Genomic DNA, 25,719 nt, shown 5'->3' on the forward strand with positions numbered 1-25,719 from the left:
TCGTAAAGAAAAAAGCTTTCCATAAGATAGGGGTTTCTATCCTTTACCCTTCTCAACGCATCACATTTAAGATCCCATTAGACATGGGGATGGGGCTAATCTGAACATGCATTTAAGGAAATAACTGTCTGAGGACCTGGATGTGTGGATGCATTCATCAGACCGGATTCTAAAATCCGTAACACTTCATTTTAATGTCATTTTGGTATTTACCGCAGTTGTATTTGAAAAGAGCCGGTTGTTGGCCATTAACAACAAAACGTTGTCGGCTACTGGAAATATGGACATGGCGTATCTCCAGGGGTGTGTTCAGTTACCAAGCAGCTGACTAGCGCTTGCCAAGCTCGCCATTCCTTATCAATTGTTTTGAATGGAGTGCTTGCTTGAATGCTTAATAAACTTGGTAAATGAACACAAACCCAGTGATGTGGAGAGCTGGCTTGCAAGTGGGTTAGCACTTTTTTCTTGACCTTAACCCATGTGCATATTAGCACTTCACCCATGTGCAGGTTATACGTGCCTGAAATTTTCCGAGAGCATTTTTTTCCCCATGGTCCAGGATATAGCAGGGCGGGGCGGGGGGGCAGGTTTATTTACTTGAAAATATGGTATCCGGTGTACCATACTCTGTGTTACAGAGCATTGGTTTTGCTGAAGCAATTTACTGGCCTGGGGTTATGCTAGGGAGGTTTGTCATCCCTCTCCCAGCAGTCGTTAGGGCAGGAATTTGTAATTTGCTCAGGGTGCAGGTGATGGCTTGCCTATTTGCGAAGGACAACGTGGGATCTTTAACATCAATTAAGTAATGCTGGAAGATGGGACATCAGTTTAATGTCCATCCAAGAGATGGCACACACATTGATGAATCACCCTGCCTGTAAAACACCAGGATGACAGTTTGTAGCTGGGTTGGGATTCAAACCCAGGCTTGACGGATCAGAGGCAAGTGTGCATACCTCAAGGCCATCCTGTCAGCCCCATATAGCGACTAACGCCCAGCTAAATACAAATTATAACTTGGATTTTGGCCAATATTGACACAGTCACTAGAGTCATCCTATGTATATTTTTGAATCTGGATCATCCCAACCCGAATCCGTTTTTTGCGATACATAAAGAGGAATCCACAAAACAAAGTGATCTCGAGCAAATGAGTATGTTTCAAGATGACTCAGTTGAGAACAACATAACTGGGACTGCAGCTGTATCTTCAGAACCACAAACAATGCTACAGCTCAAGGTTATGCAAACTATTCTCTTGGTTTATGGGGATAATTCAGGTACAGAAGTGCAGGTGCCAATTATAAGTGTAAGACAATGTGTCGCTCTCATCATCACTCCAGAAATTATACCATACCTTGCCTGCTCCTGACAAGGCATCATGCCGCAAGCGAAGGCAGTTCTCTCTCAGGCATATCCTCTTTGCCATGTTGATACTCCAAGAACCTTCCTGCCTCCAGAAAGTATCCTGGAATGTTGGTCACATCTGAAAATGTGGATATTAGAGAGGATTAAGGGGGATGCTTATTTCATGTTATGTGATCACATGTACACAGGTGTACATGGTATATGGAAATTCACATCATCTTGAATGCAATATTTATTTAGTTAGCTCTTTCATTAAAAAGTAGGCCACATGATGTCTATCACATGTGGAAAAAAAAAATCATTATCAGTCTATTGTGCATAACTGGGAAGTTTTGTTAGAGCAAGACATATTTCCGAACAAGTTAAGTTATCTTGACATTGGGTCCATAATCTACTGTAACCTTTGCCAATTGGTTCAATCGTGTCCGATTGTCACAGTTCATCGATTCATTACGCTGCTCACACGAAGTGAAAAGTATGGTTAAGCAATTGGTTCATGTCCATCCATCTGTCTTATCAGTTTATGATCGAGGAACAACTTATTTAAATCGAATGATATATTTTGAATATGAATCAGGACATGAATAGAAAGACAATTCTTACACTTTGCCATATATTGGCTCTGAATTTGTTCCGATCGCCCATGTGCAGAGAGGAATGAGAATTTTTTTTTACTCTGTCTGCCTGCTGGACAGTCAAACAAAATTGAAAATCATTCCAAATAGGAAACACTGTTTTTAAGGATGTTATACAGGACACAAACAACAGGTACAAATAACTAATGTAACATGTGAGATAGGCCTGGTGTTGGCTTAGTGGTTAGGGTGGTGGCTTGAGATCTGAGGGTTCTAAGTTCGAGCCCCGTTGGCCACTGAATTGACACCAGGGGGTTGACTGAGCCTGTCATCCTTCCGAGGTCGACAAAATGAGCATCAGTTTTCTGGTAATAGGGGAACTGCATCAGCGGCATAGCTCTGCCCCTAACCAATGATGCAACCAGCAGCCAAAAAGGCAGCACACGATGGGAACATGTTAGATAGGGTGATGTTATACCCACTGGAGAAAATGGTGGTAAAACCCAGAATTAATTCATTTATATGCCTTTAAACCTCTTTAAATTGATTAAGTACTTGAAGACTGGAGAACACAAATCACACTCATCGTACTTCGAAAACCATGCTATATACCAATATATAGCCTGAGCGGGCATGGCATGTGGGAGTGTGCATATCCAGTGAATCAGAAGCCGCCAATATGGCAATGTACAATGCCGATTGATGCTGTGTTCTAGCATTCTATGGTGATCAATCAAGCCTCCATATCCTAAATTGACTCAACATCGTCTTATTAGAGTGTATAAGGGTGGTTGGTGTATAAGATTGCCTCAGTAGTGCGAAAAATTCTGGATTATTTTTAACGATCTCTAAAATCATTATTATATTAAGATTGAAGTGCAGGAGAGCCTTGCCGTCCGTTGAGTTCCCCTTCGTGAATTCGCTCTATTGCAATGAGTTTATTGAGACAATGTTTGGGGATTTATTCACCTTATTAATTAACAAGGGCCATCAACACAATAACCCCCTCAAACCCTCCACCATCATCTCCATCAACTTGTCTTTATCGTCACCATCACCAACATTGCCATCGCATTATCAAAAGTAAGTTTCATGATCATAAATCAAGAAAATAAACTTCTTTAATGTTCTTAATTCAAGAAAATAAGCCTGGTGTTGTCGTAATGGTTAAGATGGCTGACTTAATATCTTAAGGTCTTGAGTTTAAGCCTCTGTTGTCATGTTACATCACACTATCATCCTTTTGAGGTCAGCAAAATGAGTACCACATGGAAACGGGGCACTCCCAGCAATGATGCAACAAGCAGCTGCAGATGAAACTATTAGGGCGCATACCTCCGCCACGTAATGCCTGATCCACGAGAACATATCGGGCCCATTACATTTTTGAAATATCAAGCTATACAGTTCGACATCGTTTTTGGCCCGATCTCTCAATGGTGAAGAATCACTTTGCAAATTAAATAATTCTCGTATCCAGATCCGGATTCGGATCTTCACCAAAATCGAATCAATTCGTCCTTGTCCCACACCCAACATGCCCACCAAGTTTCATCCCAATCCGTCCCCAACTTTTTGAGATATCGTGCTATATATCAATTTTAGCCCTTTCTCTAAATAGTGAAGAATCAATTTTAAAAATTCTAGTCGTCGGATCCGGATTCGGATCTTCACCAAAATCTAATCAGTTTGTCCTTGTCACACACCCAACCTGTCCACAAAATTTCATCTAGATCCGTCCACAACTTTTTGAGATATTCTGTACACAGATAAACAGACAAACAGGGGTGAAAACATAACCTCCTTCACGTTCGGTGGCAGAGGTAATAATTGTCCTTCATTATAATATGTTGTTAATTACTCATTTATTCATTAACATAAATAGCACAAAACGATAATTAAAGGTCCAGTTTTGGCAAATATAAAAGTTGAAGTCCCTTACCCTAATTTCCCCATCACCCCCTAAGTTCGTGGATTTGCGGTTCATGGGGATTTTCAAGAACGTAACCCCCTGCGAAAGGCAAGGCCCTCCTGGATATATTTTGACACTGCATGGGATATCGTGTTCTGTGAACTCTCGTTGCAAATGTTTGCGTGTGCATTGTTTTTTTCTGTTCATCACATCTTTGTACGTTTGAGTTTCTGGCACACAGGTAGTGTACATGACTTGTGCCAAGAGGAACCAGCATCGGTCAATTTAACCTCAAATGACTGGAACTAGCATCACAACTTAAAAAAAATGTGAGAGTCAAAAGGAATCAAAAGCTCTGAGAAGTGAGCGGTCAGACAGAGATCCCGAGAAGCAGGAAGTCAGTCAGAGATCCCGAGAAGCAGGCAGTCAGTCAGAGATCCCGAGAGGCAAGCAGTCAGTCAGAGATCCCGAGAAGCAGGCAGTCAGTCAGAGATACCGAGAAGCAGGCAGTCAGTCAGAGATCCCGAGAAGCAGGCAGTCAGTCAGAGATCACGAGAAGCAGGCAGTCATTCAGAGATCCCGAGAAGCAGGCAGTCATTCAGAGATCCCGAGAAGCAGGTAGTCAGCAGGAATGAGAAGTGGTTAATTCGAGGGCCTGAGAAGCAGAGGGCCTGGTAATTAGTCAATGGTAAAAGGACACAAAAAGTGGTCAATCAGAGCCGAGAAGCGTTTGGTCAGAGACCCCGATAATAACTCAGAGATCCCAAGAAGCAGACAGAGGGCCTGAGAGGCAGTCAGAGATCCCGAGAGGCAAGCTGTCATAGATAATGAGAAGCAGGCAGTCAGTCAGAGATCCCAAGAAGCAGAGGGCCTGAGAGGCAGTCAGACATCCTGACAAGCAGTCAGTCAGAGATCCCGAGAGGCAAGCAGTCAGTCAGAGATCCCGAGAGGCAAGCAGTCAGTCAGAGATACCGAGAAGCATGCAGTCAGTCAGCCAGAGATACTGAGAAGCAGGCAGTCAGTCAGCCAGAGATACCGAGAAGCAGGCAGTCAGAGATACCGAGAAGCAGTCAGCCAGAGATACCAAGAAGCAGGCAGTCTGTCAGAGATACCGAGAAGCAGGCAGTCAGTCAGCCAGAGATACCGAGAAGCAGGGAGTCAGTCAACCAGAGATAACGAGAAGCAGGCAGTCAGTCAGCCAGAGATAACGAGAAGCAGGCAGCCAGAGATACCGAGAAGCAGGCAGTCAGTCAGCCAGAGATACCGAGAAGCAGGCAGCCAGAGATACCGAGAAGCAGGCAGCCAGAGATCCCGAGAAGCAGGCAGTCAGTCAGAGATCCCGAGAAGCAGTCAGTCAGTCAGAGATCCCGAGAAGCAGTCAGTCATTCAGAGATACCGAGAAGCAGGCAGTCAGCAGGAATGAGAAGTGGTTAATTTGAGGGCCTGAGAAGCAGAGGGCCTGGTAATTAGTCAATGATAAAAGGACATAAAAAGTGGTCAATCAGAGCCGAGAAGCGTTTGGTCAGAGACCCCGATAATAACTCAGAGATCCCAAGAAGCAGACAGAGGGCCTGAGAGGCAGTCAGAGATCCCGAGAGGCAAGCTGTCATAGATAATGAGAAGCAGGCAGTCAGTCAGAGATCCCAAGAAGCAGAGGGCCTGAGAGGCAGTCAGACATCCTGATAAGCAGTCAGTCAGAGATCCCGAGAGGCAAGCAGTCAGTCAGAGATACCGAGAAGCAGGCAGTCAGTCAGCCAGAGATACTGAGAAGCAGGCAGTCAGTCAGCCAGAGATACCGAGAAGCAGGCAGTCAGAGATACCGAGAAGCAGGCAGTCAGTCAGAGATCCCGAGAAGCAGGCAGTCAGTCAGAGATCCCAAGAAGCAGGCAGTCAGTCAGAGATCCCGAGAAGCAGTCAGTAATTCAGAGATACCGAGAAGCAGGCAGTCAGCAGGAATGAGAAGTGGTTAATTCGAGGGCCTGAGAAGCAGAGGGCCTGGTAATTAGTCAATGGTAAAAGGACACAAAAAGTGGTCAATCAGAGCTGAGAAGCGTTTGGTCAGAGACCCCGATAATAACTCAGAGATCCCAAGAAGCAGACAGAGGGCCTGAGAGGCAGTCAGAGATCCCGAGAGGCAAGCTGTCATAGATAATGAGAAGCAGGCAGTCAGTCAGAGATCCCAAGAAGCAGAGGGCCTGAGAGGCAGTCAGACATCCTGATAAGCAGTCAGTCAGAGATCCCGAGAGGCAAGCAGTCAGTCAGAGATACCGAGAAGCATGCAGTCAGTCAGCCAGAGATACTGAGAAGCAGGCAGTCAGTCAGCCAGAGATACCGAGAAGCAGGCAGTCAGAGATACCGAGAAGCAGTCAGCCAGAGATACCAAGAAGCAGAGGGCCTGAGAGGCAAGCAGTCAGTCAGAGATACCAAGAAGCATGCAGTCAGTCAGAGATACCGAGAAGCATGCAGTCAGTCAGCCAGAGATACTGAGAAGCAGGCAGTCAGTCAGCCAGAGATACCGAGAAGCAGGCAGTCAGAGATACCGAGAAGCAGTCAGCCAGAGATACCAAGAAGCAGGCAGTCAGTCAGCCAGAGATAACGAGAAGCAGGCAGTCAGTCAGCCAGAGATAACGAGAAGCAGGCAGTCAGTCAGCCAGAGATAACGAGAAGCAGGCAGTCAGTCAGCCAGAGATAACGAGAAGCAGGCAGCCAGACATACCGAGAAGCAGGCAGCCAGACATACCGAGAAGCAGGCAGTCAGAGATACCGAGAAGCAGGCAGTCAGTCAGCCAGAGATACCGAGAAGCAGGCAGCCAGAGATACCGAGAAGCAGGCAGTCAGTCAGCCAGAGATACCGAGAAGCAGGCAGCCAGAGATACCGAGAAGCAGGCAGTCAGAGATCCCGAGAAGCAGGCAGTCAGTGATCCCGAGAAGCAGTCAGTCATTCAGAGATACCGAGGAGCAGGCAGTCAGCAGGAATGAGAAGTGGTTAATTCGAGGGCCTGAGAAGCAGAGGGCCTGGTAATTAGTCAATGGTAAAAGGACATAAAAAGTGGTCAATCAGAGCCGAGAAGCGTTTGGTCAGAGACCCCGATAATAACTCAGAGATCCCAAGAAGCAGACAGAGGGCCTGAGAGGCAGTCAGAGATCCCGAGAGGCAAGCTGTCATAGATAATGAGAAGCAGGCAGTCAGTCAGAGATCCCAAGAAGCAGAGGGCCTGAGAGGCAGTCAGACATCCTGATAAGCAGTCAGTCAGAGATCCCGAGAGGCAAGCAGTCAGTCAGAGATACCGAGAAGCAGGCAGTCAGTCAGCCAGAGATACCAAGAAGCAGGCAGTCAGTCAGCCAGAGATACCGAGAAGCAGGCAGCCAGAGATACCGAGAAGCAGGCAGTCAGAGATACCGAGAAGCAGGCAGTCTGTCAGAGATCCCGAGAAGCAGGCAGTCAGTCAGAGATCCCAAGAAGCAGGCAGTCAGTCAGAGATCCCGAGAAGCAGTCAGTAATTCAGAGATACCGAGAAGCAGGCAGTCAGCAGGAATGAGAAGTGGTTAATTCGAGGGCCTGAGAAGCAGAGGGCCTGGTAATTAGTCAATGGTAAAAGGACACAAAAAGTGGTCAATCAGAGCCGAGAAGCGTTTGGTCAGAGACCCCGATAATAACTCAGAGATCCCAAGAAGCAGACAGAGGGCCTGAGAGGCAGTCAGAGATCCCGAGAGACAAGCTGTCATAGATAATGAGAAGCAGGCAGTCAGTCAGAGATCCCAAGAAGCAGAGGGCCTGAGAGGCAGTCAGACATCCTGATAAGCAGTCAGTCAGAGATCCTGAGAGGCAAGCAGTCAGTCAGAGATACCGAGAAGCAGGCAGTCAGTCAGCCAGAGATACCGAGAAGCAGGCAGTCAGTCAGCCAGAGATACCGAGAAGCAGTCAGTCATTCAGAGATACCGAGAAGCAGTCAGCCAGAGATACCGAGAAGCAGGCAGTCAGTCAGCCAGAGATACCGAGAAGCAGGCAGCCAGAGATACCGAGAAGCAGGCAGCCAGAGATACCGAGAAGCAGGCAGTCAGAGATACCGAGAAGCAGGCAGTCAGTCAGCCAGAGATACCGAGAAGCAGGCAGTCAGGCAGCCAGAGATACCGAGAAGCAGGCAGTCAGAGATACCGAGAAGCAGGCAGTCAATCAGAGATCCCGAGAAGCAGGCAGTCAGTCAGAGATCCCAAGAAGCAGGCAGTCAGTCAGAGATCCCGAGAAGCAGTCAGTCATTCAGAGATACCGAGAAGCAGGCAGTCAGCAGGAATGAGAAGTGGTTAATTCGAGGGCCTGAGAAGCAGAGGGCCTGGTAATTAGTCAATGGTAAAAGGACACAAAAAGTGGTCAATCAGAGCCGAGAAGCGTTTGGTCAGAGACCCCGATAATAACTCAGAGATCCCAAGAAGCAGACAGAGGGCCTGAGAGGCAGTCAGAGATCCCGAGAGGCAAGCTGTCATAGATAATGAGAAGCAGGCAGTCAGTCAGAGATCCCAAGAAGCAGAGGGCCTGAGAGGCAGTCAGACATCCTGATAAGCAGTCAGTCAGAGATCCTGAGAGGCAAGCAGTCAGTCAGAGATACCGAGAAGCAGGCAGTCAGTCAGCCAGAGATACCGAGAAGCAGGCAGTCAGTCAGCCAGAGATACCGAGAAGCAGGCAGTCAGAGATACCGAGAAGCAGGCAGTCAGTCAGCTAGAGATACCGAGAAGCAGGCAGCCAGAGATACCGAGAAGCAGGCAGTCAGAGATACCGAGAAGCAGGCAGTCAGAGATACCGAGAAGCAGGCAGTCAGTCAGCCAGAGATACCGAGAAGCAGGCAGCCAGAGATACCGAGAAGCAGGCAGTCAGAGATACCGAGAAGCAGGCAGTCAGCAGGAATGAGAAGTGGTTAATTCGAGGGCCTGAGAAGCAGAGGGCCTGGTAATTAGTCAATGGTAAAAGGACACAAAAAGTGGTCAATCAGAGCCGAGAAGCGTTTGGTCAGAGACCCCGATAATAACTCAGAGATCCCAAGAAGCAGACAGAGGGCCTGAGAGGCAGTCAGAGATCACGAGAGGCAAGCTGTCATAGATAATGAGAAGCAGGCAGTCAGTCAGAGATCCCAAGAAGCAGAGGGCCTGAGAGGCAGTCAGACATCCTGATAAGCAGTCAGTCAGAGATCCCGAGAGGCAAGCAGTCAGTCAGAGATCCCGAGAGGCAAGCAGTCAGTCAGAGATCACGAGAGGCAAGCAGTCAGTCAGCCAGAGATACCGAGAAGCAGGCAGTCAGTCAGCCAGAGATACCGAGAAGCAGGCAGTCAGCGATACCGAGAAGCAAGCAGTCAGCGACCAAAAGCTGTGAGCAAGAGTTCCTGTGGAGCATTACAAATGCATTTAAAAAGTGAAATCGTCGAAGCATTAAAAGCATCAAACGTCAGGACAAGAACACAGAGAAAAGTCGGAACTTTTTGAATCAAGCATGAACCGCATCAGATCGATAAAGCCCAGAGGTCAAGAGGAACCCGCAATCCGGGAAGTCAATGCGAAGCACCAGGAACCCGCGGAAGCTGAAGGCGGGATTGTAATTACCAACCTGTCAGATGATGTCCCAGCACGGATCGGGGTTGATCCACACAGCACGACGCTCCTCGAATTTCACGTTGTGTCACGTGGTATCGCCATGCAGGCACCAAGCGGCGATCAAACCGCCCCGTCTTTCGGCCGGAAATCGCGGGAAAGGAAGGTGTCGGTAACCAGGGCAACGGGAACTGGGATGATTTGTCGGTAACCAGGGCAACGGGAACTGGGATGATTTGTCGGCAGAGAAATTGATATACGTCCTGATGTCGAAAGAACAATCGTGATAAACAGTAGTTGATGCAACACCCTCGGAGGTGATGGATTTGTGTTGAACAATGTACAAGCGTAAACGTATAAAATTAATTGGTTATATAACATCGAGTGGCACAAACACTCAGGGAAACGGTCTGATAAACCCACAACCAAGTTCGAGTAGAGGCGAATCATGAGTCCTAAAAACGATACAAACAATGATGTAATGATACAGTGCCTCGAGAAAGAGCACATCCCCTTTCAATATTCTCACCTTTTGTTTCCTTACAGCCTGGAATTAAATTGCATTAAATCAGACTTTTCCCACGTTTGTTTACAAATCGTAACCCACAACTTCCAAATGAAAAACAAATTCTACAAATTTCAAAAAAGCAATTGAAATTACAAAACTAGAATATCTTGGTTGGATAAGTGTCCACCACCCCCAATAATAATTGTAAATTAGCTCAGGTGTAACCAATCACCTTCAAAATCACACAAGTTCATTGGCCTCCACCTGTGTTAAATTGCAGTGATTTCTGATTATTACCTCCGCCACTGGAGGTGAAGGACGTTATGTTTTCGCGTCTGTCTGTCTGTATGAGTTTGTTATTTGCGAAATCGAAGATTTTTCAAGCAGATTGGTCAGTCGATTTTGTTATTCTGTCTGTCAATCGCCTACAGGTCACAAATTAAAATCGACCTTCACGAAACTTCACCAAGTTGTCGAGGTAATCTCAACTGAGAAGCCGATTGATTTTGACTTCAAAGGTCAAAGGTCATCTTGAGGTCAAGTTTCTAAAATCGTCATTTTTTCATCCGATCGACTTGAAATTTGAACAAGAATTGCACATTGTGTCACTGGATTGGTAAACCAACTATTTTTGAGGTCAAAAGGTCAAAGGTCAATTCAAGGTCAAACCTCGGAAATCATCAATTTTCAACTGAAAAAAAAAATCGTTAATAACTTGGACGTTGAACAGGATTTGCATAGTCCATCGCTAAAATTGGAAATCAACTATTTTTGAGGTCAAAAGGGCAAAGATCAAACTTCTAAAATCATCAATTTCAATCTGAAAAATAATCATTTTTCATCTGATTGACCTGAGCTTTAATTATGATTGTCAATTTTAATATATCCATGGCAACCTTTGGATGGGGGGGGGGTGTATTTTGCAAGCATCATACTCTGCATGATGTGTTTTTCTTGTTACTTGTGAAATCTAAAGATTTCGTAAGTATATTGATGACATCCATCATCTGTTTGTGTGTTTGTTTGTTTGTGTGTTTGTTTGTTTGTTTGTAGGCACGATAACTCGAGAACGGATGAAGCTACCAATGTCAAATTACACCATGTGATTCAGGAGGGTGATGGCTAGTGCTGATTAGATTTTGGCCAAAATCGGTCAAAGGTCAAGGTCACAGTGAGGTCAAACATTCGATTTTTGATGGTTTGGTACAGAATCATTGTAGAAACGTCTGGTTTGCGTCGCTACCTTCTAGAGAGACAGCTTTTATTAGACAAGGTCAGAGGTCAAGTTGACGATTTCGTAAGTACCAGTCTATGACTGCTTGTTTGTTACCTTCGCATTCTGCGAAAGGTTATGTATTGGTCGCTGTGTATTTATTTATTTATTTATTTATTTATTTGTGTGTGTGTGTGTGTGTGTGTGTGTGTGTGTGTGTGTGTGTGTGTGTGTGTGTGTGTGTGTGTGTGTGTGTGTGTGTGTGTGTGTGTGTGTGTGTGTGTGTGTGTGTGTGTGTGTTATTCGCATAACTCAGAAGGTATTAAACCAAATCGCTTGAAATTTGGTGGGATGATGGGTTATTATCCAAGGAACATTTGATTAGATTTTGGGAGTGATCGGGTCAAAGGTCAAGGTCACGGGAAGGTCAAATTCGTATTTTTACCATAGCGCGGTTAATTTTGATGTAATTGGCATGCAACCGATGCCAAAATGTTCAGAATTCATTGCCCAATCTTGTGATGGGCGACATGACACAATTACGTCATTACCCTTGTTTTTAAAAGAAAATGTCCCAAATCCTGGCATTATAATCAGTACCAAAATATATGTTTGTGGGAGATGCCAATGATTATTATCTTGCCAAAACGAAGTTTTTGCAAGATATGTTAGTCAGCTTGTATGTTTTTTTTTTGTTTTTTTTGTTTGTTTGTAATCACGTATAAAAAATTCTGCAGAGCACAGTTATCATTGGAAATTTTTGTAACTTCGCATATCAGAGGCCTATAGAGGTCCCTTTCAGCGCACAAAATTTTGAAGGTCAAGGTCAAAGGTCAAGGTCACTTTGGCGCAAATCAGGGGAGTCGACGAAACCCTTATTTTTTGAGTAATTTTGATCGGATCGTCTTCAAACTTCATAGGAATATAGTTCATGGTCTGGCGCTCAGCTGATTAATTTTTGGTGGTGATTGGCCTTGACCTTCATATGTTTCTTATTATTTTTAATTTTTTGGTCTGTCATCATGTATAAATCACTCTGCAGAGCACAGTTATCATTGGAAATTTTTGTAACTTCGCATATCAGAGGCTTATAGGAGGTCCCTTTCAGCGCATAAAATTTTGAAGGTCAAGGTCAAAGGTCAAGGTCACTTTGTCGCAAATCAGGGGAGTTGACGAAACCCTTATTTTTGAGTAATTTTGATCGGATTGCCTTCAAACTTCATGGGAATATAGTTCATGGTCTGGCGCTCAGCTGATTAATTTTTGGTGGCGATTGGCCTTGACCTTCATGGTTAGCGCCTCAGGTCAAACATATTTGACCCCAAGGTCAAATTTTCAAGTTTTAGGAACCATATCGTGTAGTACCTCAAATTGAACACCTCGATAAGTGCTTTCTAGATATGTCAAGCTTGAGACATTATGACGTCATTTGGTGACGTTATGAGGCAAAAGCATATTTTTCATGGTTACTCTGTAGAACGATTCTCATCGGAATCTCTCGGAAGCAAATATTCCTCAAGGAGTCGCTCCTGGTGGATAGCAGCTCTGTTCACCTCAGTGTGACCTTAAAGAAGTCACACGTGGTCACCTTTTGGCAAGATACGGGTCACCCTGCGGGTGACATTGGTTTATTTATTTGTTTGTTATTCGCATAACTTAAAAAGTATAAAACCGAATTGCATGAAATTTGGTGGGATGATTGGTTATTAGCCAAGGACCATTTGATTAGATTTTGGGAGCAATTGGGTCAAAGGTCAAGGTCAAGAAAAGGTCAAAATCGTCTTTTTACCATATCGCGGTCAATTTTTATCCAATTTGCATGAAACTAATGCCAAAATGTTCAGAATTTAATGCCCAATCTTGTGATATGCAACTTGACACAATGACGTAATTGCCCTTACTCGCGGTTGGGGGTCAAAGGTCAGGGGGGTCACGACCTTGCAGATGTGCGTATTTTTATCATAACGCAGTCAATTCTTATCCGATTCGTATGAAATCAGCACCAAAATGCTCCTTGTTCTGTTCCCCACACTCATGCCAAAAACAAAACAGAAGCGGCGGCAAAGGTATATGCTCTCTACGAGTGCCCGTTCTAGTTTTTCTGTTTGATTGTGTGCAGGATATCTCAAAAAGCTGTGGAGGGATTTGGATAAAACTTGGTGGACATGTTGGGTGTGTGACCATGCCCAGTTGATTCGATTTTGGTGAAGATCCGAATCCGGATCTGACGACTCGAATTTTTAAAGTGATTCTTCCCCATTAAGAGATATGGCTCAAAAACGATATTTCGCATGAAATTTAAAAAATGCATTAAGCCAGATATGTTCTCGTTGATCAGGCATTACTGTGCGTTGGTATGTGCTCTGCCAAGTGCCCTTCTAATGTTTAAAATTATTCTTCACCATTGAGAGATCGGGCCTAAAACGATATGGAGCATGATATCTCAAAAAGCTGTTGACAGATTCAATTAAACTTGTCAGACATGTTGAGTGTGTGACAATGAAGAATTGATTCAATTTTGGTGAAAAACCGAATCTGCTTCCAGATATGATAATTTAAAAGTGATTCTTCACCATTGAGAGATAGTGCTAAACCGATAAATAGCATGATATCTCAAAAATTTGTGGACGGATTCGGACGAAACGTGTGTGGCAAGGCTGAATCAATTCGATTTTGGTGAAGATCCGAATCTGGATTTGGATACGAGAATTATTTATTTTAAGAAAGCGATTCTTCACCATTGGGAGAAGGGGCCAAAAACTATAAAGTACTGTATAGCATGATATTTCGAAAATGTATTGGCCCTGATATGTTCTCTTGGATCAGGCATTGCGTGGCGGAGGTATGCGCTCCACCGAGTGCTCTTATAGTTTCTCGAGAAATGCTATGAATCTTGCCGCTCACCTGCATACACTCACGATGACGATGCAGGGATCCACACATATTCACAAAACCAAACCCCTCCCCACAGTCGGATATTTAACATCCACCAATGACTAAAGCTGGCAGACATATCATCTGTTGTGCCTGAGGAAGCAAACTATGAAGCCAGCGAAACATTGCCTGAAACAGGGTCTGCTCTCGCTTTTTTGGTCAAATTAGCGGAGTCAATTTAGTTTTTTTTACTTTTGGTTGGAAGCGCCTTCTTCTTCTTCAAGAAAACAAACAATATATATATATATATATATATATATATATATATATATATATATATATATATATATATATATATATATATATGGTTGACTCAGCCTGTCATCCTTCCGAGGTCAGCGAAACGAGTACCAGTGTACTGGGCCGGTGTATACCCCGGTTAAAATAGGTGCACCATATCCCTGTGTCGTAAGAGGCGACCAGGGTTGCGTCAGGAAGGGCATCCGGCGTAAAACATGTGCCAAATCACTATGGGAATCACACGGATGATCCGCTGTGGGGACCCCGAAAGGGAGCGCCGAAAGAAGACGAAGAAGATGTATATATATATATTCATACATATATATATATATATACATATATATATATATATATATATATATATATATATATATATATATATATATATATATATATATATATATATATATATATATACTGTTACGAATTTCGGCCCGCCTAGCGTGCGATCGGCCACGTAACTCGAATCGCGACCGCGTCGCCCACCGAAATGGACAATTCAGTCGTGACCCTCCTTGGAACTACCGCCAGGAGCTAGTCACGGGTGGGTCTTTCGACCACACCACAATCGTGCCAATCGGCCACCCGCGCAGGATAGGGTTGTTCGCCAAACTCGACCTACCGAAGTACCTGCGCGGGTCGTTAACCACGATGTCAGCGGGCAAGCCGCGATGTCAGCATAGCTGCGCCTGGCTTCGTGCCCCTGGCGTGGCCGGTGAGCTCTCTCCGTCGATCCGCCCCATCTGCCTTTCCCGTCCGCCTCGAGCTCCGTCTCCCGACTCTGCCCCACCGACACTGCCGCACCAACACTGCCGCCGTCTGCCTCTTTGAGCTCCGTCCGGTTCTCCGACCCCTCCAGACTGCCACTCCACCGACTCTAGACTTGACTGCTGCGAGCTGCGCCGTGCTCGCGCTTATATAGGCCGGTGGAGGAGCGTATATGCAAATTTGTGGATCACAGCGGGTTCGGAGGCGGGGCAACACCACCTGATGCTCAGCCATTGGATGGATGAAAAGTGGGCGTGAATCATTCCTGATCCGTTTTTCGAGGCGAAAGGAACCCATTCACAACCCATGGCACGACGTTTGGTAGAAAGGCGAAGGTGGTGGGAGTTTTCTGTGGTGGTTTGGGAAGGGTGTTGGTGGTGGCGATTTGGTTGCTGTGGGATGATTGCTCCAAAATAATGACAGCAAAAGAAAAACGGCTATCTCAAAGGATCGCATCCCTGTGAACACGGAAATTCCCTCTAAACAACGGTGGAGAAATCTAACTACACATATACTTATCATCATAACTGATCTAAGGACCCTTTATGGTGTATTGCGAATTTCCACAGCCGTAACAATACATGTCTATTGTTGCGGCCATGGGTACCGAGACACGAGCTTGTCACTCAGGGGGATTAATTCCCGGTTGTCCTCGGTCGAGCCTGACCTGGGACCACCGCTCACAATTAACGTTGTGGTACGGTGGGTTGTTTTAGAACCACGAACGCCACCCAGTTAACCACGAGTTCCAGTGTCCACCATCTATGCTGTTTAACTAGAGGTCACGTGGTTACCTGAGTGGGGAGCATGCCCTCCACAAAGCACCAATGTTATCTAGATTATATTTTAATTCGGGCGGCCGAGCGTTTTAACTGCTGGTGCGTGGCGACTGTTTTTGGTCAAATCTGTGGTAATTACCTCCCAGTCTATCTCGGTTCAGACAATGCGAGACCAATGGAAGGAAAGGACAAACACGGACAGGTTGGAAGTCAATAAATAATTTATTAATAATAAATAAATAAATAAATAAATAAATAAATAAAACATTTTCTTTTCTGAGTTAAATAAAGAATAAATTTCAAAGCAAAATCAATCAACATGCTAAGAAGGAGACAAAGAGCAGATACTTATCGGGGGTTGACTTACTTACAGCTAAACACAGACAAGGATACCCAACAGATCATTCGGGAAAGGGGGGGGGGGAGAAGAGTCGTCTCGCTCACCAGAGAGTAGTTGGCCGTGAAGTGAAAACGTCCTGAAATGTGTGCATGCGTGTCATGCCTGTTCCAGCACCCAGCCTTGCCGTGCACCCTCTTGCGAACAGCTTTGAACACCAGTCGACGTCTGGGAGGGCACCGAGATGGTCTGTTGCAGGTTTAGACCCTGGTGCTGCGACACGGGCAGCTTCTCACACTTCACGAAACTGGTGACGTCCAGTGACCCACACGTTCCGTCGGTGACTGACCCGCCCCTCATACGTTGGTGATCGACCCGTGCCTGACTCGTCTGCGCTGCTCACACCCACACGCGCACCACACGCTCTCTTGCTCAAGCACTGGGAAGGATGAATTGTCTCGTTGTTGGCGCTGGTCAGACACCCACACGCGCACCACACCCTCGCTTGCTCACTTGCGGCTTGCACGCTTCCTCGCTTGCACGCTTCTTCCCTCGCGCGCTTACACCCGTTTCTTGCTCGCTTCTCGTGCTTTATTTTCCCTCCTATTACTTCTCTCTCCTCTTCCTTCTCTCTCCTCTTACTTCTCTCTGGCTTTCTTTCTCATTCTCTTCTCCCTCCTCTTACTTCTTTCCCTCAGAACGGACCTCCAATTCGTTCTATATCCTTGGGCTGTCTCGGCGGGCGCAGTCCACCCCAAGCTCATCCCGCCCAACTTGCGCATGGTTACCATGACGACCAATGCACTCTCAAAAAAGGCGGGGGTCGGTGCTCGTGAAAAACGTGCAGAAACGTTGTTGAGGAAAAATAAGGGCGGGTGTCAGAGCTTGCGAAATAAATGTGTGCATAAAAGTTGCTGAGGAAAAATGAGGGCGGGCACTGGCACTCGCAAAAGAAATATGTGTAAACATGTCTGTCGTCATGAAAAAAGCTTCCCATGAGAGAGGGGATCTATTCTTTACCCTTCTCAACGCATCACATTTAAAATCCCATTAGACATGGGGATGGGGCTAATATGAACATGCATTTAAGGAAATAACTGTCTGAGGACCTGGATGTGTGGATGCATTCATTCATCAGACCAGATTCTGAAATCCGTAACACTACCCCCTTCCCTATCCCAGACTCGTCTCGAGTTGTCCAACAGCTGGCGACATTGGTTTAAAAAAATTACAACATTGCAATTAGCACTACCATGTGACATGCAGGTGAAGTTACCCCCTTCCTATTATGTTTTAACTCTACCCTCTAGTGTGTGTGATAATTTAAACTAGATATGTCCCACCTGATGCATTGGGAACTACCAAACTGACTCACACAGACAATCTTATGCTACACCGAAATTGCCGGAATTTTTGAAACTACAACACACAACCGGTGGGCTTTAATAATCCACACAACTATACAACTACGTATATACAATTTCTGAACCAGGACCTGGAGAAATGCAGGAGAAAAATTGTGGAAAGTGGGAAGAACACCTGCTGATTCTTGCCGCCTTCATGCTCTTAACAAAAGCACACCTAACAAAATAAACCGGCAGGCCAGTGACCGGCATACAGGCCATAAATGTTGTGGCCTTCTAAACAAAAATGATCAAGAAGCAGCAGCAACAAGAACAGAGCCACTTCTTCCACAGAGCTGCGTTCATGCAGTTCATGGTCACGGTGATACGTGGCAAAGGTGAAGCAAAGTGGCATGAGTCTGGTATGTGGCTGGTATGAAGCTGGTATGAGCTGGTATGAGCTGGTAGGAAGCTGGTATGAAGCTAGTAGGAAGCTAGTATGAGCTGGTACAAAGGGGCTGTAACAAAGGGGCAGTCCATAAGTGTGGTGGCATGCTGCTACAGTAAATGCAGTTTTAACAAAAGAAAATAAACAAAACCACCATGATAACTGGAACGGTGTCACCTGGCATGAGGCTGCGGCAAGTTGGGGTCCACAAAAGGTGTGGGTGGAACACAGGTCACAGAGCAAATGGTGAAGTGAGGTGAGTGACGCCTTGATGTGGAACAGGTGATCCAGCAAGGCGAGCGATGCCTTGATGCAGAACAGGTGATCCAGCATGGCGAGCGATGCCTTGATGTGGAACAGCCTTGATGGTCCTGGGGCAGTGGCGAGACAAAGCAAAACAGCAAGGCGAACAGCAAATAGTACGAAAAGGAAAAAAAAGGTAATCCAGGTAATGCCAAACACCAGGTCCGACCAACATGGTCAGCCGGTCCCTTGTGTGCACATACCTGGGGCAGTGGCGGTGGTGCCGGGAGAGAGAGCTCGAGGTTGGCCCCACGAATCCGCACCCATCCATCTTTCCTATATACACTACCCTAGCCCCCCTCTTTTTACAATTTGTCGCTATGTCTCGTCTCCTAACATGGGGGATGCCCTCACTGGCATTCCCCCCCCCACTCGATGCCGACTTGGCATTTTGATGCCCTGGGTCCCGCTGCTCAGGTACCTGCGTCCATGAATACACTAATGGCCCCCTGGACCTACCTACAGCCTCACCTGGCCTACGAGCCCCCAGCACCCGAGGTGCCAGCTTCATCCGAATACGACACTCACATGCCACACCCCCAGCCAGTCAATTATCTCCTGCACCCTACACACAATTATTTTTTTTTAACTTTCCACAATCAGCACCAACCGCATAATGACATCCATGTGTAAATTTACCTAATCTCCCTTTCTAACTTTAAACTAACCCCCGAGTTTCCTTGAGTAGGATCCACTCCCCCTGTTCAATCCTTCACACCATGCATTCCGTTATCACACTCATGCTGGCCATTGGCCTGCCCTCACACTCATAATTCATCTACCACACACAAACACATTTCCACTCACCTACACATCACCTAACTAATTTCCCCTAACTAACTCGTGCACCCTCGTCATCCCTTATACGACGCATGCTCCTATTTAACTCAATGTAGCTAATCTACGTCCCCACTACACGTTCCATGTCTGTCCATGTCTTCAATCCATTTCTAAATTCTTATCTAAATTCCCCCTAATTGATGTTCCCGGGCCCCATTGAGGACTGCTCATGCCCCCATGAGGCTGGTCTATCTAACGCTAAACCCTTCCCCTAACTATTGCTCCTTTGCCCCAGGCAAGGATGTTCGCTACATCCTGGCCGGGCTTCGTGTACTCGTGGCAAGGCTCGGCGGCCCTTGCACCTCCAGGGCGGTGGTCAACAGCGCATTCGCCCCTTCGGGATGGCCAATACATGAGGTCGTAATGTCGCCCTGTCACTGTCACTTACCCCTATCAGCCCCCCCCCCCCGCGTCTGCAGAGGTGCTCGACTTGGCCTCTGCATCTAAAGCTGGAGCAATCCATGAGGGTGTCTGGTCGCCGGTGTAGGGTCTCAATCAGTCAGCATGGACGATCCGAGGAAGAGCCTGTTGTCCCATTTCGATCTTAATGACCACGACACAGATCTGTGCCAGGCTGACCCCTGGGCCCTGCTAAGGCGATGTGAGCTTTGGGCATTTGCCCTTTCGTCTCCGGGGATTGAAGAATGAAATCTTCATCCCTGGAGTGTATTTGCTCGCCTGGCTCCGATGGTTGTACGTGCGCTTCATCTTTACACCCGACATATGGAGCTGGTGGCGCGCGAAAGCATGGACCCATTCCATACCCTCCTCCAAATGATGGGCGTATCCATCCCTTGGCGGTTTATCAGGACGTTCTGGCAAGGGACCGTACAGCAGGTCAGCGGGAGCCCGCAACTCCCGCCCATAAATGAGCAACGCTGGGCGACATGCGGTGGCTCTGTGCTGGCTAGTTCGGTAGGCCATCAACAAATACGGGAGATGTTCATCCCAGTCATCCTGATGGGTGGTGGTGGTAAAAAGGGCCAGTTGTTGTAATAAGGTCCTGTTGAACCTTTCCACCATCCCGTCAGATTGTGGTCTTCAGGGCGTTCTTGTTTTCCGAATCGACAAGAGGCTGCAAACTTATTTTAATAATTGGCTTTAAAAATTTCGACCCTGATCGGTGTGCAGCTCTTCCGGAATCCCGTGCCGGCATACAGAACCTTCCAAAAAGGCCTGTGCCACAACCCCAGCTTCTTGATTGGGGAGCGCATAGGCCTCCATCCAATTGGGGAAATAGCCCGTAACCACGACGATATACAGGGTGTCCCAAAAAAATATACAACTTTTCATCTGCAAGGAGGATGGTCATAACATGTATTTTTAAAAAGGATATATGGCTGGATAGAAAGTTGAAAGGTTGAAGTTTATTGTACCAATGTCAAAATTGCCACCAAAATTTAAATTTTGGTATAGAATCGTCATTTTCTTTTAGACCACATGTTTGAAGTAGGCTCCACGTTGTCTGATCACTGCCTGCAAACGCGTTGTCATGTTCTCCATCACTTTGGGAAACGTTTCCTGAAGAATGTTCTGGATTTCTCGGTGGATGTTTTCCTTCAGCTGATCAAGAATCTGAGGCCTAGGGTTTCCATACATCCTGTCCTTGAGATACCCCGACAAGAAGAAGTCTGGAGGAGTAAGATCAGGGGAATACGGTGGCCACTCAACGTCTTTGTAGAGGGAGATAAAGCGGCCCTCAAAATGTTGGTTGAGAAAACGCTTTGTTTCCCTGGCTGTATGGGGCGGTGCCCCATCCTGCTGGAACCACTGGGTTCTCATCTGGATCAGGTTGTTTCTCCTATGGACCTGAGTACGTAGCTCAGGCAGATAGAATTCCTGAATCATTTCGCGATAATTCCTCTGGTTTACCGTGCAAGTGCATCCCTGGTCATCTTCAAAGAAGTATGGACCAATTATCGCATACCAACCAACTGCAACCCACATGGTGACTTTGAGAACAGATTGAGGCACCAGTTCAGTTGATGCATTACCAGGATTTTCAGTTCCTCAGTACCGAAAGTTTTGCTTGTTTACCTCCGCGGACAAGTGAGCATGGCATTCGTCCATCATGTGAAGTTTTTTAGGAAGTCTGCATCTTCCTCCAACTTTCCTGAGAACCAATTTGCAAAGTCTAGTCGTTTGCATTTCTGTTGATCAGTAAGCACCGCTTCCGTTTGAATTTTGTATGGAAAGGCATGAATGTCTTGGCGAAGGATCCTCTGAACGGTGCTTTTATGAATGTTTGTCTCTGCAGAAAGTCGTCGAATCGATTTTTTTGGACTCTGAACGACCGCCTGTCTCACCATTTCCACATTTTCTTCACTACGACCTGTCCTCTTCCAACCACTGTGACCCTTGTGAAGGTCACAGATGGTTCCCACATTGGTAAACTTTGCGATGGTGAACTTCATTGTCCGAAAGTTTGGTGCATGGCGCAAGTGGATACCGAAATGTCTCGAGTAAAGACGTTGCACCTGTATGACACTTTTTGTCTGGTGCCAAAGTTCAACAATTTTCGTCTGTTGTTGTACGGGCAGTCTTGGCATTTTTCTGGTACATGCTTGGTATCAAAATATACTTCAGTGTCTCTGCAACAAGAAATGAAGCATTAGTGACAAAATTACTGCTTTTTTAGGATCAAACGAAACATTTTAAAAGTTGTATATTTTTTGGGACACCCTATATTTATTACCCTGGCGGATGCAGGGCAGTGGTCCTAAGATGTCCAGAGCCACACGCTCATGGGGGCCCCCGACTGGTGTAATTGAAGGGGGGCTTGCAACCTCTGTGCCAGTCCCTTTTTAGCAGTGCAGGTGTTGCATGCTCGACACGAGTCCTGTATATCGCGCCCCATGTCAGGCCTCAAGAGACCGAGCAATCGGGAAATGTTGTTTTGGGCAATGGAACATGAAAATGTCATATTGCCCACAAAAAAAAGATTGACGAGCCCCATCCCCACCCGTCAATGTGATGGACATGTCCAGAGTGACTTCCATCTCCATTCCACTGAAACAAATTGATCGAGGAATTTTAATCCCCCTTGAACCTTATAAGGTCAAGAATCAATAGTCCTTAGGTTATTCTGAAAAAAAAAATTCATCGCCAAGTCTGGCATATTATGTTTCTTGGTCTTATTTTGTAGGTTTGTACAGTACAAAAAATATTAGACCTGGGAACCTTCTCAAAAAGTGTCCAAACTATGAGAAAAATGTCATTTTCCAAAATGGCGGCCATCAATTTTCACGAAATTCATTTTCAAATTATCTCAACTTCTAAACCTGCTAGAAATAAAATTTAGGAATCTAAACTTAGGTTTTTGGTGTGAAGGAATCCAATTAACTACATATCAACTACATTTGCTCATTTGTTTATGAAAAAAAATCAAAATGGCCACCATTTTAGTGCCAAACACGCATATTTTGCGACACATATGTCGATCCAAAGCGATTTTCAAAGATAGTGTGTAAATATATAATATTTTATATACTATTTATATATTTGCAGGTATGGCGAACATAAGATGGGATGAGTGTGTCTGCCATGGGTACAGTTCTGCACCAGGGAAGGAACAAACATTCACAGGAGCCTGGACAAAACTATGTAATTCTGCAAAGCGACGAAAAGACCATGTGTATGATCAACTACGTCCGTACATTGAAGGAACTCATCCATTACCAGTCGAAGTATGCAGTATCATCCGTCACGAGCATTGCTACAAGTCCAACACATTAGAGAAGGGGATTTCGACAGTCAAAATAAAAAGAGCTGCCAATGCGACTACCACAGATGATGGCCAAGGATGCTCGCCGCAAAAAAGACTCACACGCTCTTCTGCACCCCATACAGACTTAGATAAATGCATTATTTGTCAACAACAATTCGTGAAAGACACACAAGATCGTCGCAAACTACACCCAGCAAAACCATTCACACTTCAGACTACAGTAGATAAGTTGAGAGAAGCTGCCAAAACAAAAGGAGACACGCGGATTCTGGATCAGTTAGGTGGTGGTGCCCATGGTGGCGATGATGCGATTGCTGGTGATGTTCTAAAAAATGACTCCTGTTATAACAAGTACATCAAAGTTGTCAGGAGTCAAGTGACGAATCCGATGACAAGTGGTTCTGGTGAAGCTACTGAAGCATTTCATGACATTGTTTCTTTGATACAGAAGAATGTAGTTGAAGATGTGGTCGTGTGGGACATGGGTACAGTGCGCAGTTTGTACGCTGCATCTCTCAATAAACACCAAGTTGATTCAGATCAACATCCAAACTTGATCAAACACCTGAAGGAAAAGCTAGTGAAGCACTTCAGAGACCAACTGGTTTTTCATAACCAGCCCTAGAAGAATGCACCACAACTTCTCTTCAATTCTGGGCTTGATGTCGGAAAATTAGTGCACCATTTCCGAGCAGTGACAATGATGTTACAAGAAGAACAATTCGAGAAGGAAATCACTTCATCAACAAGTGATGTCCCAACACACATGCACGATGCCTTCATGCTGGCTTTGCAAATTCATCGTGAACTAAAGAATGTGGCGAAAACAGAATGGCCACCAACACCAGACGACTGTACACGTGCCAAAGCAAAGTCCATGGTGCCACCTGTACTCTTTAATATGATATCCTGGATCTTGTCCGGTCGTGGCGAATATACAGAAGAGTACACTGATGTTGATGAAACCCATGAGACAAAAGTCATGTCCATATGCCAGGACATTCTGTACGCTGCTAGGAATGGCCGTGTGCTGACTCCAAAACATGTGGCTCTCGCAATGGTAATCTGCAGAGTCACTGGTAGAACACACCTTGTAACTATGCTCAATGGCTATGGCCACACAGTTTCTTGGAGTAAACTGCAGGAGATCGAAACAGCTATTGATTACATTCGTCAGCATGATGGAGAAGAGAAACTACCTGCGAATATTGTAAAAAATGTTCCAGTGTCTTTTGTATTTGACAACAATGACTTCAGTGAAGAGATACCGTCCGGTCACGGCACAACTCATTGTACCAACGGAATCATCTTGCAAGCCAGAGTTCTCACGGCCAAGTCTGGACCAAAGAGCCAAGGTCAAAATAGCACAGGGGTTGAGAGGCCTACACACATGAAAAAACCAAGGTCCTTACCATTTGTTGAGAGGGCCCTACTTGATTACCCATGTGTACCTCGATGTGGGCCAGACCGTGTCGTTGATGCAGCTACCATTGTTACAACTGCCACCATGTCGCTTGACGGGACACATGACTTGGATATGGCATGGCTGTTAGCACGTCTTCAACCAAACTTGTCGACCCCTGACGAGATATATCATCAGGTGTTTAACTAGATCATACATTTCAAGTTTGAAACAGGGTCCTTAATAATATCGTCTTAATAATGTACACTCGTTATGTCCATTGTATAACATAGCATCCCATATATGTAGATTTCCTGTGTTTCTTTCTGTTAAAAGGTAGTACCTGGCTGGACCCGCACCAACCAGATGTTACAGAGCAGTGATGATGTTTGTCTACCTCACAATGTTGGGTACATGCTGGTCATCAATGAGTCGCCCAATGACCTGGCCACTGTTCTGACAGTCCTCTCTAATGCCATGGACGTGGTTGACACAGTGGACTACACGTATGAGACATCTACTGGGGATGGACAACCGTCTGTGATTATGACCGTTGACCAGGCTGTGGATGCCAGAGCAGTAGAGGTAAGCAACAATCCACACCTGAAAGATGACCTTCACCGGATAGTTCTACGACTCGGAGCATTCCATACCGGTCTGAAACACATGGATGTCATTGGCTGTCGCTATGGAAGTGCTGGACTGCGTGATATCCCTGTAGAATCTGGCATTGTTGTTGAAGGCAGCGTTGATCAAGCGCTGAGTGGTAGACACTACAATCGAGGCATCAAAGCATTGAAGACAATGTATGAAGCCATGTGGCGTCTTCAATGGGAGGCCTATTTGAGGTGATGGAATGATGAGGATTTACCAGAATCCCCTGAACTTCAGTTGTCGGTGTCACAGTTCCGGGCAGAACTGTCACTAGTATCAGTTGAGGATCTGATTTCATCAGCAGATTTCTCCAATCTGAAGGAAGAATTTGATCGCTTCACAGAGTCATGTGGTCCAAATGCCCAGTTCTGGTCCAAGTTCATTGGCATGGTCGGACTTGTCCTGTGCTTCCTTCGTTCAACCAGGACAGGCAACTGGCTTATGCATCTGGAATGCCTGCGAGAAATGATGCCGTGGATGGTAGCCTATGAACGCACTAACTACAGCCGCTACCTGCCAGTGTACATACTGCAGATGAAATGCCTGCCAGAAACTCATCCAGATGCCTACGAATAATTCCTAGCTGGAAACTTTGCAGTTCAGCGCAAAGAAGGCAATGCATTCAGCAGAATCGCCCATGACCAGACGATAGAAGTTACGATCAACAGAGACACAAAGACCAGTGGAGGTTTGATAGGAAAAACCCTACGTCACGAGAGCGTCAACCAATGGATATGGACTGCGGCTGACAAGGCACAGTTCTACCAATGTAGTCAGGATTTGAGTGGTAT

The 25,719-nt window shown here is 45.8% G+C and overlaps 1 protein-coding gene and 1 pseudogene across 5 annotated transcripts in view; one reads left to right on the forward strand and one right to left on the reverse strand.

Moving 5' to 3' along the window:
* The window catches only part of LOC147032559 (adiponectin receptor protein 1-like), a 59,453-nt gene extending 49,358 nt beyond the window's left edge, over nucleotides 1-10,095 (reverse strand). For 2 of the 5 annotated variants that reach the window (XM_085870302.1, XM_085870297.1), the window contains exons 1-2: nucleotides 9,449-10,086; nucleotides 1,358-1,486 (exon numbers count right to left, since the gene is read on the reverse strand). In XM_085870302.1, coding sequence (XP_085726428.1) covers nucleotides 1,358-1,383 — 26 coding nt within the window. In that variant the 5' untranslated portion in view covers nucleotides 1,384-1,486; nucleotides 9,449-10,086. Of the gene's footprint in view, nucleotides 1-1,357; nucleotides 1,487-9,448 lie in introns of those variants that run through there. The other 3 variants (XM_085870298.1, XM_085870299.1, XM_085870301.1) reach the window with 3 other exon arrangements.
* Nucleotides 10,096-22,654: 12,559 nt separating this feature from the next.
* LOC147032560 (uncharacterized) lies at nucleotides 22,655-25,126 on the forward strand (annotated as a pseudogene).
* Nucleotides 25,127-25,719: the final 593 nt, after the last annotated feature.

This window comes from Eptatretus burgeri, chromosome 2, assembly GCF_056783735.1.
Source record: "Eptatretus burgeri isolate ZD-2024b chromosome 2, Ebu_testis_v1, whole genome shotgun sequence".
In the NCBI taxonomy this organism is placed as follows: Eukaryota; Metazoa; Chordata; class Myxini; order Myxiniformes; family Myxinidae; genus Eptatretus; species Eptatretus burgeri.